A 25,398-nucleotide genomic window follows, 5' to 3' on the forward strand; every position below is an offset into this window, starting at 1 on the left:
CTGACAGGGGAGGACACCAGGGTCCGGGAGGGACACGGGGGCTAATGTCGAGCAGGATGGTGACCATCAGAGGGTGCTCTGGCTAGAAATGAGCTAAGTCCCTGGATGACCAGAAGGAGGCGCCGCAGGGGTGAGTCCCACACCGTTACAAGGGGGAAAAGGTATAACTAGAGAGGATAATCAGAGACTTCTTAGAGAGGAAGAACCGTCCGGGGGTTAAGGGTGACAGCCTAGGACTCTGGGCACCCACATTCAGTTATGTTTCAATTAGGACAAGTTATTGTTGGTTGCAGTGAAGAGCTACAGCACAAACATCTTCTGACTTATTTTTTTGTTCATAATTAGTCCCTCCAGAAAACTGAGATAATGCTCCCATTTGACACCTTAAGAACCACAGATAAAAGATAGCGAAAGCAAGAAAATGGACTTCGAAGGCATTACATTTTATTAGCTAGCCGAAAGTGCTGCCACTTGCCAAGAATAAGATCAAAACGCAAAGCAGTTATTTGGATGGCCTCGTGGATTGGAGAGTGCAGAAATACTGATTAAAATGGGAGCAGGACTAGGTCCATAAATTTAATTTTGAAATCTCATTAAGTGAGGTTAGACTTCTACAGCGATAAGTGGGAGCAGTCTCCTTCTTTACAATGGCTATTTAGCAGAATGACCTGTTCTCTTAAACCGCAGTCTGCAAAATGCATTTTCCCAACCAGATAGACAAATGTAGGGAAAAGTCAAATTAGGGCTCGGCGGGTAACATTTCATCACGTTTTAGCTTGATGGAGTCCATATACAAGCTAAAGGATAATAGTTTGAGGTATATTGGTTTGCTTGGGATTTTAAAACACAGGAGCACATTGTAGTATTTAATTTGCTGACCATATAGTTTTGTTTGGGACGTATTTATTCCTCATTTTAAATCGCTTTAAAACCATATAATTTTATGAGTTAGTATATTTGTATAAAGAAGTTCCATCTCAGTTTGGAAAGAGAATTGCGTGTATTAGCTGAAAGTTAATTTAACTATATCACACAGTGGGAACTTTTTATTTCTTGGGGATGCTTCAAATCACCATTTATAATAAAGTTTACAGATCCCCCACACTGAAGTAATACTTTGTAACGGGATTTAAATAGGTAGAAATGTGTCACTCACTTTTCATCTCTTCAGAATTCTTCTGGGTCTCCTTCAGAAGGTGTTGGGTTATTTTTAGTGCTTCTTCCAGCTGATGGATTTTTTCTGATTTTTCATCAGACTGGCGGCACAGGTGGTTTTTTTCCTTCTTCATTTCCTACAACAAAACATTAGTTACAAAACAGTCAATTAAGTCAATAAACTGAGAGTAGTGTGATGTGGCATACTACCCCTCTGAGTCCCATGAAGACTCTGGAAAGTTGGGCCTTGGTTTCTAAACACTTACATGACTTAGGAACACAAACTGCACTCTTGGCAATCCTCAGAGGGCAGACAATCCTTTTGGGACATCTCCCAGCTGGCACAGATCACAGCAGTACTTAGCTGGCTCAGGATATGGAACCAGGGAGCTGCAACCAGTTCTCTGTTGCCTGCCCATAGCAGATCTTGACACAGGATAGAATCCAGCCCACAAAAACGGAGTCAGTGAAGTTAAGTGACTTGCCCAAAGCCACAGAGGGGAGTCAATTTCACTGCCAGGATCAGAACACAGGAGAAGTTTCCAGTTCCAGCTCCTGTTCTCAGACCACCCATCTCTGTGTGGATGATTCAAATATATGAAGTTGCTCTTGTTAGCAAGATAGCATTAGATGCAAAGTATTATTACTCAGTAATACCTGGGGGTTCGGGATAGAAAATTTTCTAAGCATCTTTTTTCCAAATAAGTTAAGAAAAGTTAAAATACCCCATACATCTATGTCCTACCTGGGAACTTAAAATAAAAGTTATTTCTAAGAAACCCAAACTCCTGCATTGCTGGGTAACAGATGGCATGGCACTGGTGGGACTCTCTTGGAAGCAAGCCATCATTTATTCATCTACTTACTACTAGCAGATGGGCACCAGTGCACAGAAGCCAAATTCAAGAAAAGGGAGGGTCTGGATGGAAAACAACTTAAATCCTTGCTGGCACAGCACGTCTGTATTTTCAGCTATTTAAACAAGTCACCCAAAGAACATGAATAAAACCGTTGCTGCTTCTAGTTATTTTCCTTTTGTTTCACAACCTCCTAGTCCAAAATATCCAACTGTTATACCGAAACACACACACACACACACACACACACACTCTATCATCAATCATTCTAAAATACACAGTTGTCAAGAGACAAAATTTTTAGACAATGCTGATGGATGACAAATGTCTCAAAGCTGCATGAATTCTGAGCTTCCTGTGTTCAAAATACCAATGAAATTCAAGGACTTTAAATGGCTGAAAGGCCCGCCCCTCTTGCTGTGACTCAGCACAAGTGGCTCTGATTAAGAAGCATTCAACAAAAATCTGGAACCAACAACCTAACATAGCTGCAAAAAAATCCCATGCTCTGATGCTGGACTTTCACAAAACCATTTACAAGACATGCATTCTCCCACCTTAACGTACATCCCATCCCATCCTTTGCAATTACAATTTGGCCTCAATCACATAGGCCATCATTAACTCTTGCTTGAATAATCAAAATCCAATGTATTTAGACTCAAATGCATCTGCCCTGAAAAATCTGCAACAGTTACAGAACACAGCAGCACACCCCCTCGGTAATACAGGTTCACTTGAGTACATCAGTCCTATGTTTCACTCACTCCGCTGATTCCCCAACAGAACACTCAATCAAATCTCAGTCTTTATTTTCGAAGTTATAAAGACCATGGGCCCAAAATACCATCTTACTCTCTCCGACTTCAGTAGCTGTGTTCCTCAGGAACAACTGTCTACACATCAGAAGTAAAACTAGCATATGCAGGAGACAGGGCTTTTTCAGGAGCTGGCCCAATACTATGAAATTCACTCCTGCAAAAACTTAGAATGACAACTAACATCACCATTTTTCATATTTATACTCCCGCCACCCCACCCCACACACACACCCTTTACCCTCTGGGACAATGGCTTTCAACCTCTTTTCCATTTGCGGACCCTAGAAAATTTCAAATGGAGGCGCAGACCTCTTTGGAAATCTTAGACATAGTCTGTGGATCCCCACAGACCACGGGTTGAAAACCACTGTTCCGTTGTAACGACAACCTTTCGAGGACCCCTTAGACAGTCTGCAAACTCCCAGGGGTCTGTGGACCAGAGGTTGAAAACCACTGCTCTGGGGGATATGGGAGAAATAGAAACCTCAAATAACAGATGCTAGTCACCTTAATTATTCTTAACTCTGGAAAGCATTCAGATACAACAGCAATTGGCACAATATAAGAACTTAAAAAAAAAAACTCTGATGTTGCTTCTATGACTATTCTGACTTCTCTTCCCTTTCATTTTCCTTCTAATTCCAAATTAAAAGGAAAATCTTTTAATCTACAATCAAGGTTTTTTTTAAATCAAAATTTACAGCCAAATCCTTTTAGTGTAAATTGGAATAACTTTATTGATTTCAATGGAGCTATGCTGATATATTCCAGGTCAGGATCTGGCTTCATAGTTAGAATTTTGATGATAATGCTAGTCTATAGTGCTTGAAAAAGTAAAAATGTACAAATCATTTTTGGGATTTTCTCTTGCTTTAAATTGATTGTGTGACCAAAAAAGTACCCATTCCTCCACGAAATCTTGGAATTAGGCAAAACACACTTATACTTAGGAAGCAGCTAATGATTCTAGAATTTCCAAATGAACTCAAACAGATATTTAATATATTTTATTTTTAGGACTAAACAAAGAGTCTTTTGAACCATACGACATAATTAGATTAGACAAATAATTCCATATGAACTGTAACCCTATCTGTAGTATGCTGGTGCAAAATAATTTTTTTAAACCCTGACCATACAACCAATTTTGTGCCTGGGGTCAGTCCACATGGAATCAATTGCAAAAACTACAAGATCAGGGCCTTATTTTGTATCACATCTATAGGTCTTGTGACAGGGTCGGGCCAGAGGGCTACAGGAGAGTGATCCTATTGGGATCCAGGAAGTGGGCGGGCCAAAGCCGGCCAAAGCCCGCCCACTGCTAAAAGATCCCCCCAGCCTTAGCGGGGGATCCACAAGACCTGGAAACCAAGTGATTTTGGGGGACAACTAATGAAATAACAGGGACAGGAGTGCGGTCAAAGGGTCCGAAGGGAACCTGAATGGGACACTGAGCAGAGAACCCCGGACAGCGCCCACTGCTCCTCGAAGGCGTCAAGGGAGTCAGTGGATGCCGCCCAGAGGAACTCTGCCCGGATGCATGAATGGACGGAGGATCAGAAAGAGGCCCCACAGTCACAGGAGACTCCATTGGCCAACCTCCTCTCCCTGGTTTTATAGATGGCATTTTAGCCAGGGCCAGGAGGAGGTGGACCAGGAGGTCCCATGACTTTGTGGGGCCATGGATAGAGAGTGCATAAATAAGGAGGTGAGGGGAAAAGTGCAGCCAGAAACGCAACAGGATATCTGTGAGGACCCGGAATAGGGGCTGCAGCCTGGCGTACTCCAGGTAAACGTGCGCCAGGGTCTCCCTCACGCCGCAGAAGAGGCAGGTGTCCCGGGACGGGGGTGAACCAAGCCAAGTACATGCCCGTGCTCACGGCCCCATGAAGGAGCTGCCAACTGACATCCCCGGCAGGCCTTGGGAGCAGGGTGGAGTATAGCCTGGCCCACCGGGGCTCCTCACCCTCTAGAAGTGGCAGGAGGTCCCGCCACTTTGTGTCGGGGTGTGACGCGAGAGTGAGGAAGTGCAGGGTGTGGAGCACGAGCGTGTATAGATGTTTCCTTGGCACAGTCTGGAAACGAACCGGCTTCAAGTCGTGTAGCCGGCTTACGGTGAAAGGGCGGGGAGGCCGGTTGGGTCCACAGGGCAGGGGCCCGCTACAGGAGAGTGAGAGAAGGCAGATATATTAGCCCCAGATTAAGCAGGTCCCTTTTCCCTGGGGCAGTTCCAGAAAAATCAGGAATTTTCTGGAACCAATTAAGGCAGGCAGGCTAATTAGGACACCTGGAGCCAATTAAGAAGCTGCTAGAATCAATTAAGATAGGCAGGCTAATCAGGGCACCTGGTTTAAAAAGGACCTCACTTCAGTCAGTGAAGGGTGCGCAAGGAGCTGAGAGTGAGAGGGCGTGCCGCTGGAAGACTGAGGAGTACAAATGCTATCTGGCATCAGGAGGAAGGTCCTGTAGTGAGGATAAAGAAGGTGTTGGGAGGAGGCTATGGAGAAGTAGCCCAGGGAGTTGTAGCTGTCACACAGGTGTTACATGAAACACTGTAGACAGCTGCGATCCACAGGGCCCTGGGCTGAAACCCAGAGTAGAGGGCAGGCCCAGGTTCCCCCCTTCCCCCTCCCCCCTATTGGATATAAGAGGAGTCAGGGTGACCAGACAGCAAGTGTGAAAAATCGGGACAGGGGGTGGGGAGTAATAGGAGCCTATATAAGAAAAAGACCCAAAAATCGGGACTGTCCCTATAAAATCGGGACATCTGGTCACCCTAAGAGGAGTTGACTTGGACTGTGAGTCCCACCAGAGGGGAAGGTCCCTGGCCTGTCCCCCTGACCCAAGGTGGGTCAGCAGAGACTGCGGGGATTGTTCTCCTTCCTTTTCCCCATGCTGGCCAGTGATGAGGTTAGCTGAATGAACGGCAGGTTTGAGCCACAAAAGTGTCCAAACTGAGGGCTGCCGTGAATCTCTGAGGTGAGCAAATCCGCCAATAAGCACAGGGCCCACCAAGGCAGAGGAGGAACATTGTCACAGTCTTAAGATGGTCCAAAAAAGGACAGCCAGATTAAGACAGTATCGAAACACAACTTCTGGTGGAAATACACTATTCTCCAACACACAGCTTGCAGAGTTCCCCTGTGAGTCAGTAAGGCCTAAATGGCACCAGTTCTTACTGATTTCCAGTTTAATTTATTAATTATTCCAGTTGCCCCTCTGATTTCTTTACCTCAAAGTTTCTCCTCAGCTCATTTTCCTTTGACTGGCTTGCCAGTAAAGCCCGTGCTGCTCTGCACATCTTCTGTGTCAGCTCATTGGAGTTGTTTTCCAAATGGTGTTTCTGGGCTATTGCCTATGAGGAAAACACATCACATTTTATTTGTAGTCATATTTAATCTATTTGAAAAAATAGATGTCCCTTTAAATGATGAGCTCCAAAGATATGTTATAAAACAAAGCAAAAAGAATAAGCTATGTTCTGCTTCCTCTTACAGAAAGAGAACTTTGGAGTAACTGTTGACTTCTGCGTTGTATAACTAAGAGCAGAATTTGGCCCTAATCCTTGAAACTCAGCATGATGGCTTTAAAAAAGTACAATTAAAAATAGCCCAGATATCTGAAAAATCCATCCTCCTTTCACTGTCCAGTCCCGGGTTCTAGATTCTGTATCATACCAAAAACAGTACATGTTAAGGTAACACAAATCTTTAACTCAAGACTGGGCAAGGTTATGAAAAATATTTTCAGGCACATTTTCAAGTATATAGTTGTAATGTATAAATATATTCATAATTTAAGCAATATTTATAGTACAGTCTGTTAATGATTGGGAATCCTAACCAGAGCTTTCTTTTAAGTTCAATCATAAGGGCAGCAGATTTAACACTTGCTCTCAATTTTTTTTAACGTAACATATTTTGTCAAAGCAAGCACCTATTAGGTTTAGAAGATGCTTCCCCATTCCCACTCAGTCCTCAACTGCTCATTTGAGAGGTAACATTTAGCTGTTGGACTGATGATCAGCTATCACCAAATATGCCATTGAACAGCCAACAAACAGAAAGGATCAATACCAAACTAGACTCAATTCTGTACAATCCAAATATCAAGAGATTGACAAATTACTCTACCTTTTCCACTTACTATATATTCAAGGAATAGGTTACATGTTCTTAAAAACCAGTATTGGTACACCTTAATTCCCCGTATTTATGGACCAACAAAGACATTCAGCTTGCACCTCTGTCTCCAGAACTACATTCTTCGGGGGTAAGGGAAATTAGTGTAGTGCTATGCTCAATCTTAAATATATCACCTGACTTTATATCACTATCTAAACCAGGAAGTTAACAAGACCATAACTGTAACACCACCAAATTCTAACTGGTTTTCAACCTTTTTAATCTGTTTTATATCTGTCATAAGAGCTCTATAGTACTCCAAATTAAAAAGGAAGTAAATTTATTACCAACATCAAGAGAGAAAAAAATGAGAATGAAATAATTTAGTTCCATTCTAGAAAGGAGTACGCTTTTCTGGATAAAAACCTTTAGACGTCCAAGTTTCAGTATGAATCGAGTGTTTCAAGAGTAAACATGGAAAGAAGAGTATGTGTAGTGGTTAGTATTTTCTCCTCTGTAGAAAATGTTTGATTAATGTGCTCACACAGCTAGGATGACACATAGCTATGCCGGACAGCTATCGTGGACAAATTTAGAACCTCTGTATTAAGTCAGTGTAGACCATGTGTATCAAAAATAAAAAAGCAGTTTTCTATTAGAGAGTGTGGGTAGAAAAGAAGCAGTGCTCAAATCCAAACAAGGCTAAAGGGAACGGTTCCAGGGCATTACCCCCAAACTGCCTTTGGGCCCATCTGCTACCTCAGTTTACCTTCAATCTTGCATCAAACCAGCTATCACATGTGGCGATTTTACAGTAGTGCTCTCTTCCAGTTTGGTTTATTATCATAACACAACACTCAAACATACCCTTACCAGCCTCAATTATTCCTTTCCATTTCTGAGGCCTCAAGTTTTTCCAGGTCTTTATCAGAACATGCCCATCCCTGCAGTCCAGCCCCTCTCCTAGCTGGGATTTCTGCATCCTGCAGGTCCATCAATGGAGGCTTATCCCTGCACAGTTTCCAGTTCCTTGTAAATCTCTTCCCCCAAAAGTCTTCTGCCTTAGAGTTCTGGAAAATTGTCACCTGTCCTCTTCACAGGCTCTCTGCCTGGGAACTAAGGAGAGAGAGAGTGTCTCTCTGAACTTTTGGGGCGTGGGGGGGGGGGTGTCTCTCTCTTGAATGACTACAGGCTGCCATGCATCTAAACCAGCAGGCCTGGTTTAGATGAATGCTTCTGTCACATGACCCTTGTATTCATTCCCATCATACAGGCTAAACCTGAGAAAAAGTGCAGCTGTGCCCCAGTCTTTTAATGGACCAGCTCACCCTGTGACAGGAACATATCGCAGCTTGCTCTGACCTGGGATGTATTTAGTTGCACTTAAATATTAGTCATGTCTAGAGCTTTAAACACAAAAAAGAGGACAGTTAAATTTTTACATAAAATAAAAACTCAGCATCACCACTTCCATTTGAATAGTTCAGATATTAAAAATCCTACGTTGTCAAATTCTGCCCGTAGACCACGGTACTCATGCTTGGCTTGCTGCAAGTCCTGGTTCAGTATGATCTCCTTGGCCTGCTGAGCCACTGTCTCTAAGGCACGGAGCTGACGTAATACTTCCTAGAAATGTAGAAGATGGGGGAGGGGGAGGGAGGAGGGGAGAGAAACACACTCCTGTTACATGTTTCTAGTCAAGTTACTATAACTATTAACACTGGAAAACATGGGGGAGGGACTGTAAATAGTCTCTGTAAATAGTTACTAATTACACTAAAGCCCTCTCTTACAGAAGCAAAAAGAGTTTAAAAACCATTTTTAAGTAAAGCATAAATTCTGTTATGGCCACTAATGGCCATGACTCAGTTTGGCCAATCAGAGCAGCCTACTGAATCTGTTACACCAATACAGGTGGATCAAAAAAATACTAGCAAATAATGGAATGAAGCTTATATATCAATTCAAAAGTAGATCTCCATAACAACATTGAGCATTACAACTAAGCAACCAGACTAATCCCCAATAATCATGATCCTTTGGGGGAAAAAATTCCCTTCTTTGCTATGATTACATGTTTAACTTACTGCTGTAAAAATGTTTTTTGTGAGGAAACTGCCTTAATTTTTTTCATTTTGACTTACCATAAGACTGAGTAGCAACAGAAGCTTGGTAGAGGGGCATTCACTCCTCCCGCCTCAGTTCTGGGGGAGCAGAACTTCACTAATGCACACCTCCTAAGATCCTTAGGAATCTAGCCCATCTCCTGCAATCTTTAGGAGATGCAAAGTAGATATCCATCCAGGTATAATTAGTTTTTGAGGCTTCTTCCCAGCCCCACGGTCCTTATGGTTGGGGCTCTACATGAATTTGAGAGAGGATTTATGTGGGGGAATAGGGCTATGAGGGGCACAGGACTTTTCGTAGAGGGTGTTGAGGTTGGTAAGGAAAAGAGAGAGCTAAGTGGGGGAGCAGAAAGTGGAGGAAGAAGATAGGGAAGGGAAAGCACTAGTGGCGTCTCCTGGCAACAAACCTCTCTGCCAAACTTCTCTTGGCAGCAGTTGCAGGACTCCCCTCTAACAAATCACAGCAGGTTTGTCAGATGGAGAAGGTAGTGAAGTGCTAGTGCTTCCCCTCTGCTTTCTCCTAAGCACCCTCCTATCCTCCAGCAAGACACCTGCTCCATCCCATGTCCTCAAGTACCCCCACAGCCTGTTCCCACTCTCATTGCCAGCCAGAGACCCATCCTATGAAGTCCCCAACCCTTTTGGATCCCAGTGATCCATTTCCCCAAATCTTTATGTCTCCCCCACTTACCCCCAGCCTCTCTGCCCTCATACCCTTTCCAAAGGCCCACTCCTACCCTGGGCTGGCCTGCCAGGAGCAGAAGAATGCAGGTGGGGAGGGTCACACTCAGGAATAAGTGAGCCAATTACTAGCAAAATGTTCACACTTTTTTTCTGATTTTTTTTATCATCTAACAATAATTTGGGGGGGAACAAATTGGTAGCCTGCCTGCCCAGCCTACCTTGAAGAAATACGGATTCACTTCCTCTTACCAAGTTATAACCACCAGACTACTATTATCAACAGGTAGGGAACATGGCTTTAGTCAATTTAATTCGTGGTAGGCCAATAAATTGTTTCACTAACAAATGCAGATCCATCCAGCTGCCAAACTAAAAGAAAAGAAAAAATCCAAATAAAAGTAGCAAGGGAGAGTGTGACAAAGGAGAAAAAAATGAAAGCGGGAAGGTCAGAGTGGAGATACTGAAAATATTTTCCCACTAACTTACCCTCAATTTGAATACGAGCTACTAAAATTTGCCCCTTAGTAGCAAAATCAGAATATCATGTTACAAAAAAGTTATTTTCCTTACACTAACTGGTTTCTTTTGAGATGTTTTGGCTACATGGATCCTGCTCTAGGTGTGCATGTGCCCCATGTGCATGAGATTGAGTTCTTTTGGGTTGACAGTGCACAGTGTAGCATCAGCAGGTATCTTAATATGCACGCACACACACACGCACCCCCCTCACACACACATAACACCTGCGGGCAAAGCAGGCCCAGCCACTTCTCAGCTTCTTTGCCAATACAGAATCCCAAAACTAATGGATTTCACAATAGTAGAGGAAGAGGACTGGTCATGGGGTCCATGTGGGCAGAACAGCCAGAAGAACCAGAATTACTGTAAGGTAAGTAATTGGAGTTTTGTCTCCCAGTATCTGTTAACATGGATCTCACTTTAGGTGACTAGCAGTTATCTCCCTATGGAGGGGGATGTCAAGAGTCTAATTTACATAAAGACTGCAGGACTGCCCTAACAAACTGGGCATCAGATCTAGTAATTGCAACTAGTGAGTAGTGCTGAATAAAAGTATGCAATGAGCTCCAACTGGCTCCCTAGCAAATTTCTGACATAGGAACCTTCCTCAAGCATGCCCATGTCACTTGGGGCCTAGTATAGTTTGCTTTAATATGAGAAGGTGGATCTAATTTATTTAGTTCACAGAAGATCTTTATGCAGTCAAATATCCATTTCAAAAGTCTCTGGGTTGAAATAATGAGCCCTCTAGACCTATCCCAAATATTACAAAAAAAGTTCTAGGCCAGTTATGGAAAGGCTTTGTTCTATGGAGGTGGTAGAAAAGTGCCCTAAAGACACCACTCATATGAAGTTTTGCCTCTCCAGGAGTCAAATGAGGTTTGGGGGGGAACTCTGAGGGTGTATGCACTGATGCAAACAAAAGCCTGAGACCACTCTGAATAAGAACCTAGGGCAAGATCAAAGAACAGTCATCTTGTCTTTGTGAAATATAGTAAAAGAGGTCCTGCCATTAACGCCTAAATCTAGCTTATCCTTTGAGCGGAGATAACAGCCACCAAAAATCCTGTCTTGATAGAGAGGTGATAAAGGCTCTAACAGGGACAGGGGGGAGATCATTAGGTCCAGGAATACAATACTTTGGTCCCAGGAAGGTCCCTCACTTGGGGAAGTGTAGTTGCTGTAGCCAACTACACTTGAGCACCACAATCTCCAGCCCCAAGTTGGAGGCCACTCTTTCAAGCAGCTCCTGGTGGGCACGGAAATCGTCGGGTAGCAAAAGGTTGGCAGGTCCAGCCACCGCCTCGTCAGGGAACGAGGCAGCCATGAGTGTTGCAGCTGGTTCATCCTCGGCATAGCCAAGGCCTGGCCCTCAGAAACTACCAAGGGTGCCTGGAGAGAATATGAGCACGGCATGGGAGGGAACCCCCAAAGGGTCCAATACAACACTGGGGTGGCCATTGGGTGGATGGCCAGGGACCCGATGGCGGGCCTGCTGAGGGCTCTGGCCCATAAGACCAGTGCTGATGATGCCGAGGTGCTCGATGCAGAGTTGGAGCGGCATGGTTCCAACGCAGGGCACAGGGCAGCCTCCATCAACATGGCTTTTAATCAGATATCCCTGTCTTTAAGAGTGCGAGGTCTGAAGTTTTTGCAGATCCTACACTTCTCTTTAATATGCGCCTCTCTGAGGCACTTAAGGCAGCTCGTGTTCAGGTCACTAATAGACATAGGTTTGCTGCACCCAGCCCATGGCTTAAACCCCAGGGACCGGGGCATACCCCGTCCTTGAGGCTATGTCCCTAATGGGACTCCGCTCCTAAATACTAACTACTAAGGCCTGGTCTACACTACACCTTTAATTCGGATTTAGTGGCTTTAATTCGAATTAACTCTGGAACCGTCCACACAACGAAGCCATTTAATTCGAATTAAAGGGCCCTTTAATTCGATTTCTGTACTCCACCCCGACGAGCGGAGTAGCGCCAAAATTGAATTTGTCAATTCGAATTAGCGTTAGTGTGGCCGCAATTCGATGTTATTGGCCTCCAGGAGCTATCCCACAGTGCACCATTGTGACCGCTCTGGCCAGCAATCTGAACTCGCATGCACTGGCCAGGTGGACAGGAAAAGCCCCGGGAACATTTGAATTTCATTTCCTGTTTGCACAGCGTGGAGAGCACAGGTGACCACAGAGAGCTCATCAGCACAGGTAACCATGCAGGCTGATAATCGAAAAAGAGCACCAGCATGGACCGTACAGGAGGTACTGGATTTGATCTCTATATGGGGAGAGGATTCAGTGCTAGCTGAACTGCGTTCGAAAAGACGAAATGCCAAAACTTATGAAAAAATTTCCAAGGGCATGATGGAGAGAGGCCACAATAGGGACACAGATCAGTGCCGCGTGAAAGTCAAGGAGCTCAGACAAGCCTATCAAAAAGCAAAGGAGGCAAACGGTCGCTCCGGGTCAGAGCCGCGGACATGCCGCTTCTACGCTGAGCTAAATGCATTTCTAGGGGGGGCCGCCACCACTACCCCACCTCTGACTGTGGATTCCGAGCTGGGGATAATCTCATCAGGGACACCTGATGATTCCGCGGAAGGGGAAGAGGAGGAGGAGGAGGACGAGCTGGCAGAGAGCACCCAGCTCTCCGTTCTCCCCAACAGCCAGGAACTGTTTCTCACCCTGACTGAAGTACCCTCCCAAGCCTCCCAAGCCAGCACCCAAGACCATGACCCCATGGAAGGGACCTCAGGTGAGTTTACCTTTTAAAATATAAAACATGGTTTAAAAGCAAGCATTTTTAATGATTAATTTGCCCTGAGCACTTGGGATGCATTCGCAGCCAGTACAGCTACTGGAAAAGTCTGTTAACATGTCTGGGGATGGAGCGGAAATCCTCCAGGGACATCTCCATGAAGCTCTCCTGGAGGTACTCCAAAAGCCTTGCCACAAGGTTTCTGGGCAGTGCAGCCTTATTCCGTCCTCCATGGTAGGACACTTGACCACGCCATGCTAGTAGCAAGTAATCTGGTATCATTGCCTGACAGAGCCTGCAGCATATGGTCCCGGTGTTTGCTGGCATTCAAGCAACATCCGTTCTTTATCTTGCTGTGTAATCCTCAGGAGAGTGATATCGCTTAGGGTAACCTGGTTGAAATAAGGGAATTTAATTAAGGGGACTGAGGTGGCCGTTCCTACTGGGCTGTTTGCCTGTGGCTGAAAAGAAATCCTTCCCTGCATTTAGCCAAGTGCAAGGGGGGGGGGGGGGAGGATTGGCCCAGAGCTTTTCGCGTTTTGCTAGCAGGGATCTTCCCTGATACCAGCCAGGCGGTGGGGGGGAGGGATAAAGCACTCATCCCAGAGAATTCATGGCGGGTGGGGGGGGGGGGGGGTGTTAGTTTGGTTCCTGCAGGGATCTTCCCTGATACCAGCCACGCGGTGGGGGGAGGGATAAAGCACTCATCCCAGAGAATTCATGGCGGGTGGGGGGGGGGGGTGTTAGTTTGGTTCCTGCAGGGATCTTCCCTGATACCAGCCACGCGGTGGGGGGAGGGATAAAAGCACTCATCCCAGAGAATTCATGGCGGGTGGGGGGGGGGGTGTTAGTTTGGTTCCTGCAGGGATCTTCCCTGATACCAGCCACGCGGTGGGGGGAGGGATAAAGCACTCATCCCAGAGAATTCATGGCGGGTGGGGGGGGGGTGTTAGTTTGGTTCCTGCAGGGATCTTCCCTGATACCAGCCACGCGGTGGGGGGAGGGATAAAGCACTCATCCCAGAGAATTGGATGGGGGGGGGGTGTTAACCTTCAGCAGCAGAAAACAAGCTAACAGGAAAACTGCAGCACAACGGGCTTTGCTTGGTATGTGGGAAAGCAGGGCGCAGAAGCCTAAAGACAGTGGCTTACCATGGCAGCATGCAAGGTGAATTCTGTTGCCCCGACCTGCGTCTGTGATCTCTAGCAGCAAAGCCACAGGCACTCAATATTAAGAGGCAAAATGCGACCTTGCACAGAAATCACATGTGCTATGTAATGTGAATAGTATACACCGTGAAAGAGTATAAGCATTGTTCTGAAAAATGTATCTTTTAAAAAAATTCTCTCCTTTTTTCACTCCCTCCAGCAGGTGCAAATGTTTCAAGCCTCCCTCCTCCTTCCCGAAGGCTATCCCAGATAAGGCGTCGTAAAAAAAAAACGAGAGAAGAGATGTTTTCCGAAATCATGCAATCCACCAGGAATGAAAGAGCTCATCTGAATGAGTGGAAGGAGACGGTTTGCAAGTATAGGAAAGAAGCCAGTGACCGTGAGGACAGGAGGGACCAACGTGAGGACATGAGGGACCAACGTGAGGACAGAAGGGACCAACGTGAGGAGAGGAGAGACGCTCGAGATGAGAGGTGGCGGCAGGAAGATCAGAGGAGTCGGGAAGCAACGCTGGGGCTGCTGCGTGAGCAAACAGACATGCTCCGGCGTCTGGTGGAGCTTCAGGAACGGCTGCTGGAGAACCGAGTGCCGCTACAGCCCCTGTATAACCCCCCTACCTCCTCACCATGTTCCATAGCCTCCACACCCAGACGTGTAAGAACACGGGGGGGGAGGCTCCGTACACCCTCCCATTCCACCCCAGTGGACAGCCCAAGCAAAAGGCTGCCATTTTTTTAACCTTTTTTTACTGGGCTTTTCCTTCCCGCAGATCCTCCTCCCAAACCCCACTCAGGTTCTGTGCCGCTACAGCCCCTGTATAACCCCCCTACCTCCTCACCATTTTCCATAGCCTCCACACCCAGATGTGTAAGAACACGGGGGGGGAGGCTCCGTACACCCTCCCATTCCACCCCAGTGGACAGCCCAAGCAAAAGGCTGCCATTTTCTTAACCTTTTTTTACTGGGCTTTTCCTTCCCGCAGATCCTCCTCCCAAACCCCACTCAGGTTCTGTGCCGCTACAGCCCCTGTATAACCCCCCTACCTCCTCACCATTTTCCATAGCCTCCACACCCAGATGTGTAAGAACACGGGGGGGGAGGCTCCGTACACCCTCCCATTCCACCCCAGTGGACAGCCCAAGCAAAAGGCTGCCATTTTCTTAACCTTTTTTTACTGGGCTTTTCCTTCCCGCAGATCCTCCTCCCAAACCCCACTCAGGTTCTGTGCCGCTACAGCCCCTGTATAACCCCCCTACCTCCTCACCATTTTCCATAGCCTCCACACCCAGATGTGTAAGAACACGGGGGGGAGGCTCCGTACACCCTCCCATTCCACCCCAGTGGACAGCCCAAGCAAAAGGCTGCCATTTTCTTAACCTTTTTTTACTGGGCTTTTCCTTCCCGCTGATCCTCCTCCCAAACCCCACTCAGGTTCTCTCCCTCTTTTTATAATCAATTCATAAAGAATAAATGATTTTTAAACAATGGTGACTTTATTTCCTTTGAAAGCAAGCTGGGGGAAGGGGGAGGGTGGGTTCCTTACAGAGAATGAGTCAATAAAGGGGGCGGGTTTTCAGGAAGGATAAACAAACATAAATTTCACACTGTAGCCTGGCCAGTCATGAAACTGGTTTTCAAAGCTTCCCTAATGCGCAGCGCTTCATCGTGTGCTCTTCTAATCGCCCTGGTGTCTGGCTGCGAGTAATCAGCAGCCAGGCGATTTGCCTCAGCCTCCCACCCTGCCATAAAGGTCTCCCCCTTGCTCTCACAGAGATTGTGAAGCACACAGCAAGCAGTAATAACAATGGGGATATTGGTTTGGCTGAGGTCTGAGCGAGTCAATAAGGATCGCCAGCGACCTTTTAAACGGCCAAATGCACATTCTACCACCATTCTGCACTTGCTCAGCCTGTAGTTGAACAACTCCTGACTCCTGTCCAGGCTGCCTGTGTATGGCTTCATGAGCCATGGCATTAAGGGGTAGGCTGGGTCCCCAAGAATAACAATTGGCATTTCAACATCCCCCACGGTTATTTTCTGGTCCGGAAAGTAAGTCCCTTGCTGCAGCCGTTTAAACAGATTGGTGTTCCTGAAGACGCGAGCGTCATGAACCCTTCCCGGCCAGCCCACATGGATGTTGGTGAAACGTCCCTTGTGATCCACAAGTGCTTGCAGCACCATTGAGAAGTACCCCTTGCGGTTTATGTACTGGGTACCCTGGTGCTCCGGTGCCAAGATAGGAATATGGGTTCCATCTATTGCCCCACCACAGTTAGGGAATCCCATTGCAGCAAAGCCATCCACTATGACCTGCACATTTCCCAGAGTCACTACCTTTCGTAGCAGCACCTCCGTGATTGCTTTGGCTACTTGCATCACAGCAGCCCCCACAGTAGATTTGCCCACTCCAAATTGATTCCCGACTGACCGGTAGCTGTCTGGCGTTGCAAGCTTCCACAGGGCTATCGCCACTCGCTTCTCAACTGTGAGGGCTGCTCTCATCTTGGTATTCTGGCGCTTCAGGGCAGGGGAAAGCAAGTCACAAAGTTCCATGAAAGTGCCCTTACGCATGCGAAAGTTTCTCAGCCACTGGGAATCGTCCCACACCTGCAACACTATGCGGTCCCACCAGTCTGTGCTTGTTTCCCGGGCCCAGAATCGGCGTTCAAAGCCTATAACCTGGCCCATTAACATCATAATCTCCAAAGCACCGGGGCCCGCGGTCTCAGAGAATTCTGTGTCCGTGTCCATGTCCTCATCACGCTGGTCGCTGCGCTGCAATCGCCGCCTTCTCCTCCTCCTCGCCTCTTTTTTCTGGTCCTGTGTAAGCATAAACTCCACGAGAAAGCGCGAGGTGTTTATAATGTTCAAGACTGCGTTCTGGAGCACAACGGGATCCATGCTTGATGCAGAATGGAGTCTGCAGAGTTCACTCAGGAAAAAAGGCGCGAAATGGTTGTCTGCCGTTGCTTTCAGTGAGGGAGGGGGAGGCTGTACCCAGAACTACCTGCGACAATGTTTTTTGCCCCATCATGCACTGGGGTCTCAACCCAGAATTCCAAGGGGGGTGGAGACTGCGGGAACTATGGGATAGCTATGTAAAAGCTACCCACAATGCAACGCTCTGGAAATCGATGCTACTATGGTAGCTTGGACGCACACCACCGAATTAATGGTGCCTAGTGTGGCCGAATACATTCGAATTTACAAAATCGGTTTCCTAAATTCGAATTATATAAATTCGAATTAATCCTGTAGTGTAGACATACCCTAACACTACAGTAACGATATACAAGAAAAACTCAGAGTCCAAAGTTAGAGAAACCACTATCGGACTTGTGAAAACAAGAAGCGTTCCAACAACCGTCACTGGTGGAAAGAAGGAACTGAGAGGGCATGGGGCCAGCAGGGCCCAATGTACCAGCGCATAAGCACAGGGCTCCAGAGGTTGCCAAAGCCGGCCCTAGGGGTTGCGCACACATCAAATATGGAATCGACATGAGCAAGCACTCAAAGAAGAAGAATCCAATCTTGCGTGCCTGAGGCACATATGCACCTAGAGTGGGATCTACATGGACAAATACTCAATGAACAACTTGTTCACTCTGGTAACAGCAGTCTGGAGGCAACTTTAAACTTGTGAAAAAATGGGTCTTGTCTTACCTTTTCCCGTTCTTTTCTTTTCTCTTCTAAGGAGCGACGATTAATTTCAACTTCGCTTTGCCATTTCAGTAATCTTTTCATGTTTTCCTCCATCATTTCAGTCTATAAAAAGTTTAATCATAAATCACAGTGATGCAAGGGGAATATTTATTATTTGTACTACAATAGCAATCCCGCCCCCGCAATCAGGATTGAAACCCCACTTTAGTAGGCACTGTTAAAAAAAAAAAAAAAAAAAAAAACACATACATACAAGGAAGTCATGGTCTCTGCCCCCAAACTGCTTACAGTCTTCCATGACCTAGTGAACACCCACACAGGTATCCCATCCCAAACTGATAACAGATTACACTTGGCTATAGTACAAGTGTGTGCTAAGTTTCAATAAATGAGCAGCAAAAACTAGAAGTGTTTAGGCACAGGAGATAAATTCAATGCAACTTTCAATTTACAGTGAATCAGCACATTGATTCAACTGAAAAAAATTAGTGAACTATTTTGAACAGCAAGAACAGAACAATTTTCATTGTTTAAAGTAGGTTAGACTGAAATTTTAAACTGAAAATCAATATGCTAAGAATGTCCTTTTTAGAGGAAATTCTCCTATTAGAAGTGTTTCAGTTTATCTGTCATTTTATTAAAATAATATATTGCTTGTAATTTTGGTGGTTTATAAAGAACTAGAGTACACTGAAACCCCATTTAATAAATTCCCAGTGTAATTTCTATTGTGAAAACAATCTGCTGATAAAAGTCTGAAAGTTGCCCAAAGCACACTACTATACATTTTCTCAGAACACAATACTACCGTCGCTCCTTTGCCTCTTACAGTTTTATTGTATTCACAGCATGTTAGGGAGACTTACAACCAATTTACCAGAAAGCTGTCCTAGCAGAATAACTGTTTTTCTCTCTACAGAACACATTTTTATTTTCTGAAATCTTTTCTTTAAGACAAGTAACTATTTTTAAAGGTAATAAAAAAGTGAACTGCTGATAAGATTTAAATCATCTTCATGGTTGGATGCTTTTAAAGCAAAAGATGAACAATTTACTTGAATATAATTTTAAAAGGATGTGAAAAATGCTACTGGCATATGTGGAGATATATTTCATTTTAATTTATGCTTTATTGAAGTGAGGAACTATGCAGAAGAAAAAATGCTGCTTTTGCTTTATTTCTTAGTAGTTTAACACAGTACAGTACTGTATTTGCCTTGGGGGGGGGGGGAAGGGAAAGGGGGTGTCTCTGCTGCTGCCTAATTGTGTTCTTCTGGTTCCAAATGAGATTTGTGTGGTTGACTGATCAGTTTGTAACTCTGGTGTTCGTAACTCTGAAGTTCTACTGTACATTATGGAGCCACCATGAGCAAGCACATACATAGTTAAGCTTTGTTGGAGAACTGTGTAATGAATTGTGTTAGTCAAATATGTACTAAGTAATGTTAGAGAAATTATTATATATAATACTATAAGAAAATAGGAAGGAATTTTTGCTTTTTGTATGTATTTCTGCTGCTTTAGATCATCAGATTTTGCTGAAACAGTCTGTAAATCAGAAAACTGGTTTGTGTGTTTCATATATAAAGTTCTTGACCAAGCAGATAGCAGGATAGAGAAGAGAGCTGTTAGCTTTCAGTAAGTCAGGTACAATCCCTCATCCTCCACCCGTCCATTCGACCAGCTAACAAGTAAAAACTCAAGACCACAAAAACAGATGAGTAAAAAGAACAAAAATTGCTGTAATGTAAGTACAACTGCATGGAGCCAGTGAGCGTGACAGCAAGGAATAGATGCATTGGGAACTACACAGATATAAGTAAGTTTTAGCAGAATAAGCAAAAAATGTATTAATTTGGGTTAGTTATTGTGATTTATGCAGGAGAATCTTTTAATTAGGGGGTTAGAGTGGAATATATACGGATAAAGACACAGATGAGGTAGCTTGCTATACTGAGTCTGCGCAAAGTTACAGAACAGAGGATTAAAAAAATAGATGATTGACATAATAGTGGAGAAGATACAGAGGAAAAATAGCCAAGCATAGCAGAGATTTGAAAAGAGTCACCCTGTCCCCAAGAAAGATAACTTGAGCATTTCCTTTTCTTGCCTTATCTTTTTTTGAATGTTTATGTAATTCATAGGTGATAGTAGCATTTTCTGAAAACATATATAATAAAGGCTAAAATAAATTGTTTCAGCCTAAATTGAAGTGGATTTGGTTCTCACCCAACAGGTTGACATTGGCATTTAAAGTGGAACTAAAAATCCCTGTTTCACAGTATAATAAATGTATCTACTTTCCAAGTTTAGCAGAGTTACACTTTAGACGACATTAAGTTTCTGCATCAAATAGTTTCTTACTTTGCCAAAGAAAACAATTAAAAAAAAAATCACAATATTAATAAAATTCACCACTTGTTCTCTCACCTTTTTCTGGGTTTTGAATATTCCGGTGGCAACCCACCCCAGACTCTTCATATATTCCATATTTAATAATATAATTTGTAATTCAGTCAGATTTCCAACTCATTTAAAGAAGCTAGACTGTAATAAGAAAAGCTCTTAACAGTCACACCTAGAGGTTATGGTGACAGAGTTATGCCAGTAACTCAGGTGATTTATAAGTAGCATCATTGTGACATCAGAAGTAGCAACCAATCAATCTTTCCTCTGCAATTTGCTCAGTAACTCAGGTGATTCATAAGTAGCATCATTGTGACATCAGAAGTAGCAACCAATCAATCTTTCCTCTGCAATTTGCTATCAGTCACTGAAGTGGAGAGGGCCTATTCACAGGTCAAAAGTTCTCATTGTTAAATTACTTGAACATCTGTATACAAACATGGTAATAACACTGGATTGGCTCAATGTCCCTGGCCTCAACCTACTCCCAGCCAAGACCTTCTCTCAATGGGGGCCTCACAGAGGTAGCAAAGAACAGCCATTACCGTACCTCTCCAGAGGGAAATTCTTAACCCCCATTCATATGATGGTATAATCTTCAGCATCCTGTATATAGGATGTAGGAAGCAGCAGAATTTTCTAACATTCTTAAGTAGGCAGCAGAATCTGCATGCATATATAAAAACCCTGACAGCAAAGGGTAGGTGACAACCATCACATCTACAGAAGACACATGTGGTGGTCCCTTTCCCCATGGCAACATAACTTCTTTAATCTAAGTGTGTATGGAGGGGCACAAAGGGGATGGGAAAAGAGTTAAGCTAAAGATAAATATGAAGAATCATGGAATCCATGACTTGCATGAGCTACAATGTTCTACCAAATGCACAGGAAAATTGTGGAGCTGCAGCAATTGGCAGAGGCCAAAACATTCAGCTGAACTTCCCCATGTTCTCAGGAATTCCTGTAGCCCCTCAGAGTTTCTCCACTAATCTCAACTCAGAGTGCCTGCAAAGTTCAGAAGCTCCACCAGAACCTGCAGTGCTCCTGGTAACAACAGAACCTGAGGAATACAGACTGGTTAACCCCTATCGTACTTCTAAGCACTACAATGTTTCCTGTTACTTAGCTCCCCCGTTGTTCTCTGCATAACACCGGGGGCTCTCTGCCAGCTTTCTTTCTTTGCATGGAAAAGATTTCAAAATGTCTTAAAAAAATAATGAAGAAAATCCCCAGGCAGAAACCAAACCAAACAAATCATTAAAATCTGTGAGTAAAGTTGACAGTACATGTAAGTGTTTTTTTACATTCATAATAATGCTGCAGTTATTAAAAACAAACAAAATCAAGCATTAGAAACCAAGGTAATTCAGAGTTAAGATCAAAATAAAAGACAGCCTAACATTTGAAAGTAGGCAAGTCCCTCTGCCCCCAAAGCAGGGGTGGGCAAATTTTTTGGCCCGAGGGCCACATCGGGGTGCAAAACTGTATGGAGGGCCGGGTAGGGAAGACTGTGCCTCCCCAAACAGCCTAGCTGCTTTACATATTTCCACAACAGAAATATATCAGCCATGATGCCTAAGCTCTGGTAGAATAAATGCTGAATGAAGCAGGAGAATCCATATTAACCACTTATTAAACAGGCCCTCACACAGTCATATATGCACCTAACTGGATGAAGATCTAAAAGATTTCAGCCTTTGCAAATTAACGTGCCAAAGCACGTCTGACATTCAACATAGAGAGCATAGCAGCAGCCTTAGAAGCGGGTGGTTCAGAGAAAAATATAGGCAGATGAATCTGCTAGTTCAGATGTAAGTCTGTGACAACTGTCAGTAGGAACACAGGATGTGTCCTAAAGACGCTTTGTCCGGACATAAGATAGCATAAGTTGGGCTTTGAGCAGGGAGTTGGACTAGATGACCACCTGAGGTCCCTTCCAACCCTGATATTCTATGATGATATGACCCAGGGCCTGAAGCTAGTCTCATTGCTTTACCCATGAAGTACATCTGGAGCAGGGCTTCTCTAGATTTGCAGGTCCTGCAAGTGAAGGACTTGCAAATAGCACATTTTCCAGGGATATTCCCCCAGACAAAATAAATATTTTAAATGCCAAACATTAAAGGGTATAGTGCCCTTGTTTGATGGGCAGTATGTAAATCCAGGGGACTTAGAAGAAGCCATCCTGGCACCAGAAAGAAATAGCTATTCTGGTTAAAAAACCAAAATGCCAATGGGCAACAACTAACCAGCCCTATCTATACTATGCACAAATTTGAAAAGAGCCACTTATTTTGTTAGCACTGCTCACTGCCCATGTTCTTCTCGAAGCCAGGAGGCATGAGAAGAACTGAGTGGCGGCTGGCCTGCTCCACCCTTTTATGCCCTTGGTGCAGGACATGAGGCCGCTCAAGGTGCATGAGACTCTGAACATGGGTGAGTGGGGTACATTGCACACCGTCAGCAAACTGTGCATATGGATAACCACTCGAAGGGGAAAAAGTTACAAAGGGATAGCAGTGGTCTGTTCACTAAACCGATAATACACTGGCTTTTACAAATTGTCCTAGAGCCAGTACAAAAAGCCCTTGATCAAAACACCAGTTCAGTATGGAGACCTAATCTTGCAAACTCTTATGTGAAGGACTTGAAAACAACACATTTTCCAGGAAGAAAGATTAGAGGCTAGAGTCACTGACGAGGCAGAGTTGAGGTTGTTTGAGAGCCTTAATGATACATTTCCAAATTTTTAAATGTTGGGTTGCGATTTACGTTTAACTTAAAAATACAGGAAATTCAAAGTTAATACTTGTTAGTTTTAATTACTACAAATTTATTGTAAGGCACTCTCATTCTTAACTCGAGTTTACCCAAGTATTTAGCCTGCGATAGTTTAGAATCCAAGTAACTTTCCCCTGAATTTATGGTAGTTTAGGCTGAAAATGTTAAACTATATGACAGTGTCCCTTTAAGGTCACAATTGGCCACCAGGTGTCATTCTTGCTCTATGTAATATTATTGGTAGGGACTACGGTCCATTTTGGTCAATTTTACCGTCATAGGATTTTTAAAACCATAAATTTCATGATTTCAGCTATTTAAATCTGAAATGTCATGGTGTTGCAATTGTAGGGGTCCTGATCCAAAAAGCTGTTGTGTGTGTGTGTGTGTGTGGGGGGGGGGGTCACAATATTATTGTGGGAGGGGGCGTTTGCGGTGCTGCTACCCTTACCACTGTGCTGCTGCTGGTGGCGGCGCCGCCTTCAAGCTGGGAGGCCGGAGAGTGGTAGCTGCTCGCTGGGAGCCCAGCTCTGAAAGCAGAGCTACTGTCAGCAGCAGCAGAGAAGTAAGGATGGCATGGTATGGTATTGTCACCCTTACTTCTGCGCTGTTGCAGGTGGGGCACTGCCTTCAGAACTGGGTGCCTGGCCAACAGGCACTGCTTTCTGGCTGCCCAGCTCTGAAGGTAGCACAGAAGTAAGGACCCTCAATTTGAGAAACACTGGTCTCCCCCATGAATCTGTATAGAATAGGGTAAAAGTACACAAATGACCAGATTTCATGGTCCGTGATGCGTTTTTCATGGCTGTGAATTTGGTAGGGCCCTACTGGAGAAGATGTTCCAGATCTTCAGTGAATCATGCCCAAAGGCATGAGGCTGCAAGATGCTAAGTACCTGCTAAGAAGTGCTTGGACCCTTGCAGAAAATGGCAAGCTAATTAAGAACTTAAGGTTGTCCAACATAATGCATACTTTCAATTCATTATCCTCAGGATGTTCTAAGAAACATTATTCAAGTATCTTGAATCTTGTAAATATGACTGAATGTTTGACACACACTACTGCTAACAATAATTATAAAAGCAGCCAGAAGAGGCCTGGTGCAACATGGTACAGTACCTGGGCAGTACCTTGATCATGTTGTGCTGTCATTCTATTCAATTCATCTCTAATTTTGTGCAAAACAGAATCTTTTTTCTGTGCATTCCAATTTTGTTTTCTCCAGCTGGAGTTGAATTTCTTGAAGTTTGTTCATATGGAATTTCTTTTCTTTTTCTTGATCTTGTAGCAGATGTTCCAGTTCTTGAACTCTAAAGCTTAATTCTTAATTTAAAAGAAAAAGGATTAATATGATGCCTTCTACTTAAAAAGGTATTTACTGTATTAGTACTTTAAAGCAGCCTACACATTCTAATTAGACATATTCTATGCACTTGATAAGATGCAAATAAAAAAATAACTACTTAATAACTGCTTATCAGGTTAAATATGTAGCAATATAAAAAATTTTAAACATCTATTATCAAATTAGGAAAATTGAAAGGCCTTTAAAAGTCTAGTTGGCACAATTTAGGTTTATTTTTTGAGCTTGGATAGTGACTGTAGATCAGTTTCACTTTGTTTTTTATTAGCTTCATTTTCTGATTCTTATGCATTGGCACAACATCGCAGCGTTTAGGCCACAAATTTTGCAGAGGCTCTTTGTCAGGGGTTCTCAAACTGGGGGTCGGGACCCCTCAGGGGGTCTTGAGGCTATTATGTGGGGGGTCACAAGCTGTCAGCCTCCACCGCAAACCCTGCTTTGCCTCCAGCATTTATAATGGTGTTAAATATATTAAAAAGTGTTTTTAATTTATACGGGGGGGGGGGCACACTCAGAGGCAGGGGTCACCAGTACAAAAGTTTGAGAATCACTGCTCTTTGTTTAGAAGAACTACCTCCACTGGAATTTTCTAAAACGTTATTGAAATATTTCTATTTGGTCTTAAGTTTTGAAAAAGCTGCTTCTTAAGAAAAACTATTACAAACCTGTGTTTTGGGCCAAATTTAACCAAATAGTGTTCATTTAACTTATTCAATGCATGTCTCCCTTTTTGGAAGGGGCTTTAGTAAATATAATATAGGGTCTTTTTTTCACATCACTAAAACACTGCATATCTAAAAATCAAAACTGCTTTTGTCATGATACACGTGTGTGTGTTTGGGGAGGCTCAGAATCTATAGTTTCTTTTCCACAGACTTCAATGGAATTTTGCACATGAAGAACAGTAATCATCAATTTCAGATTATTAGCATGTGAAATAAATGATCTGATCATTCTTTTATGAA

General features: G+C 44.1%; 1 protein-coding gene across 6 annotated transcripts in view; it reads right to left on the reverse strand.

Annotated features, from left to right (window-relative positions):
- LOC135876744 (centromere protein F-like) overlaps positions 1 to 25,398 on the reverse strand; it is a 171,635-nt gene that overhangs the window by 82,949 nt on the left and 63,288 nt on the right. For 4 of the 6 annotated variants that reach the window (XM_065402075.1, XM_065402079.1, XM_065402074.1 and 1 more), the window contains 5 exons: positions 24,190 to 24,393; positions 17,881 to 17,982; positions 8,461 to 8,583; positions 6,066 to 6,188; positions 1,157 to 1,292 (listed from right to left, as the gene is read on the reverse strand). In XM_065402075.1, coding sequence (XP_065258147.1) covers positions 1,157 to 1,292; positions 6,066 to 6,188; positions 8,461 to 8,583; positions 17,881 to 17,982; positions 24,190 to 24,222 — 517 coding nt within the window. In that variant the 5' untranslated portion in view covers positions 24,223 to 24,393. The remainder of the gene's footprint in view (positions 1 to 1,156; positions 1,293 to 6,065; positions 6,189 to 8,460; positions 8,584 to 17,880; positions 17,983 to 24,189; positions 24,394 to 25,398) is intronic. The other 2 variants (XM_065402077.1, XM_065402078.1) reach the window with 2 other exon arrangements.

The sequence above is a fragment of the Emys orbicularis genome, chromosome 3 (assembly GCF_028017835.1).
Source record: "Emys orbicularis isolate rEmyOrb1 chromosome 3, rEmyOrb1.hap1, whole genome shotgun sequence".
Classification (NCBI taxonomy): Eukaryota; Metazoa; Chordata; order Testudines; family Emydidae; genus Emys; species Emys orbicularis.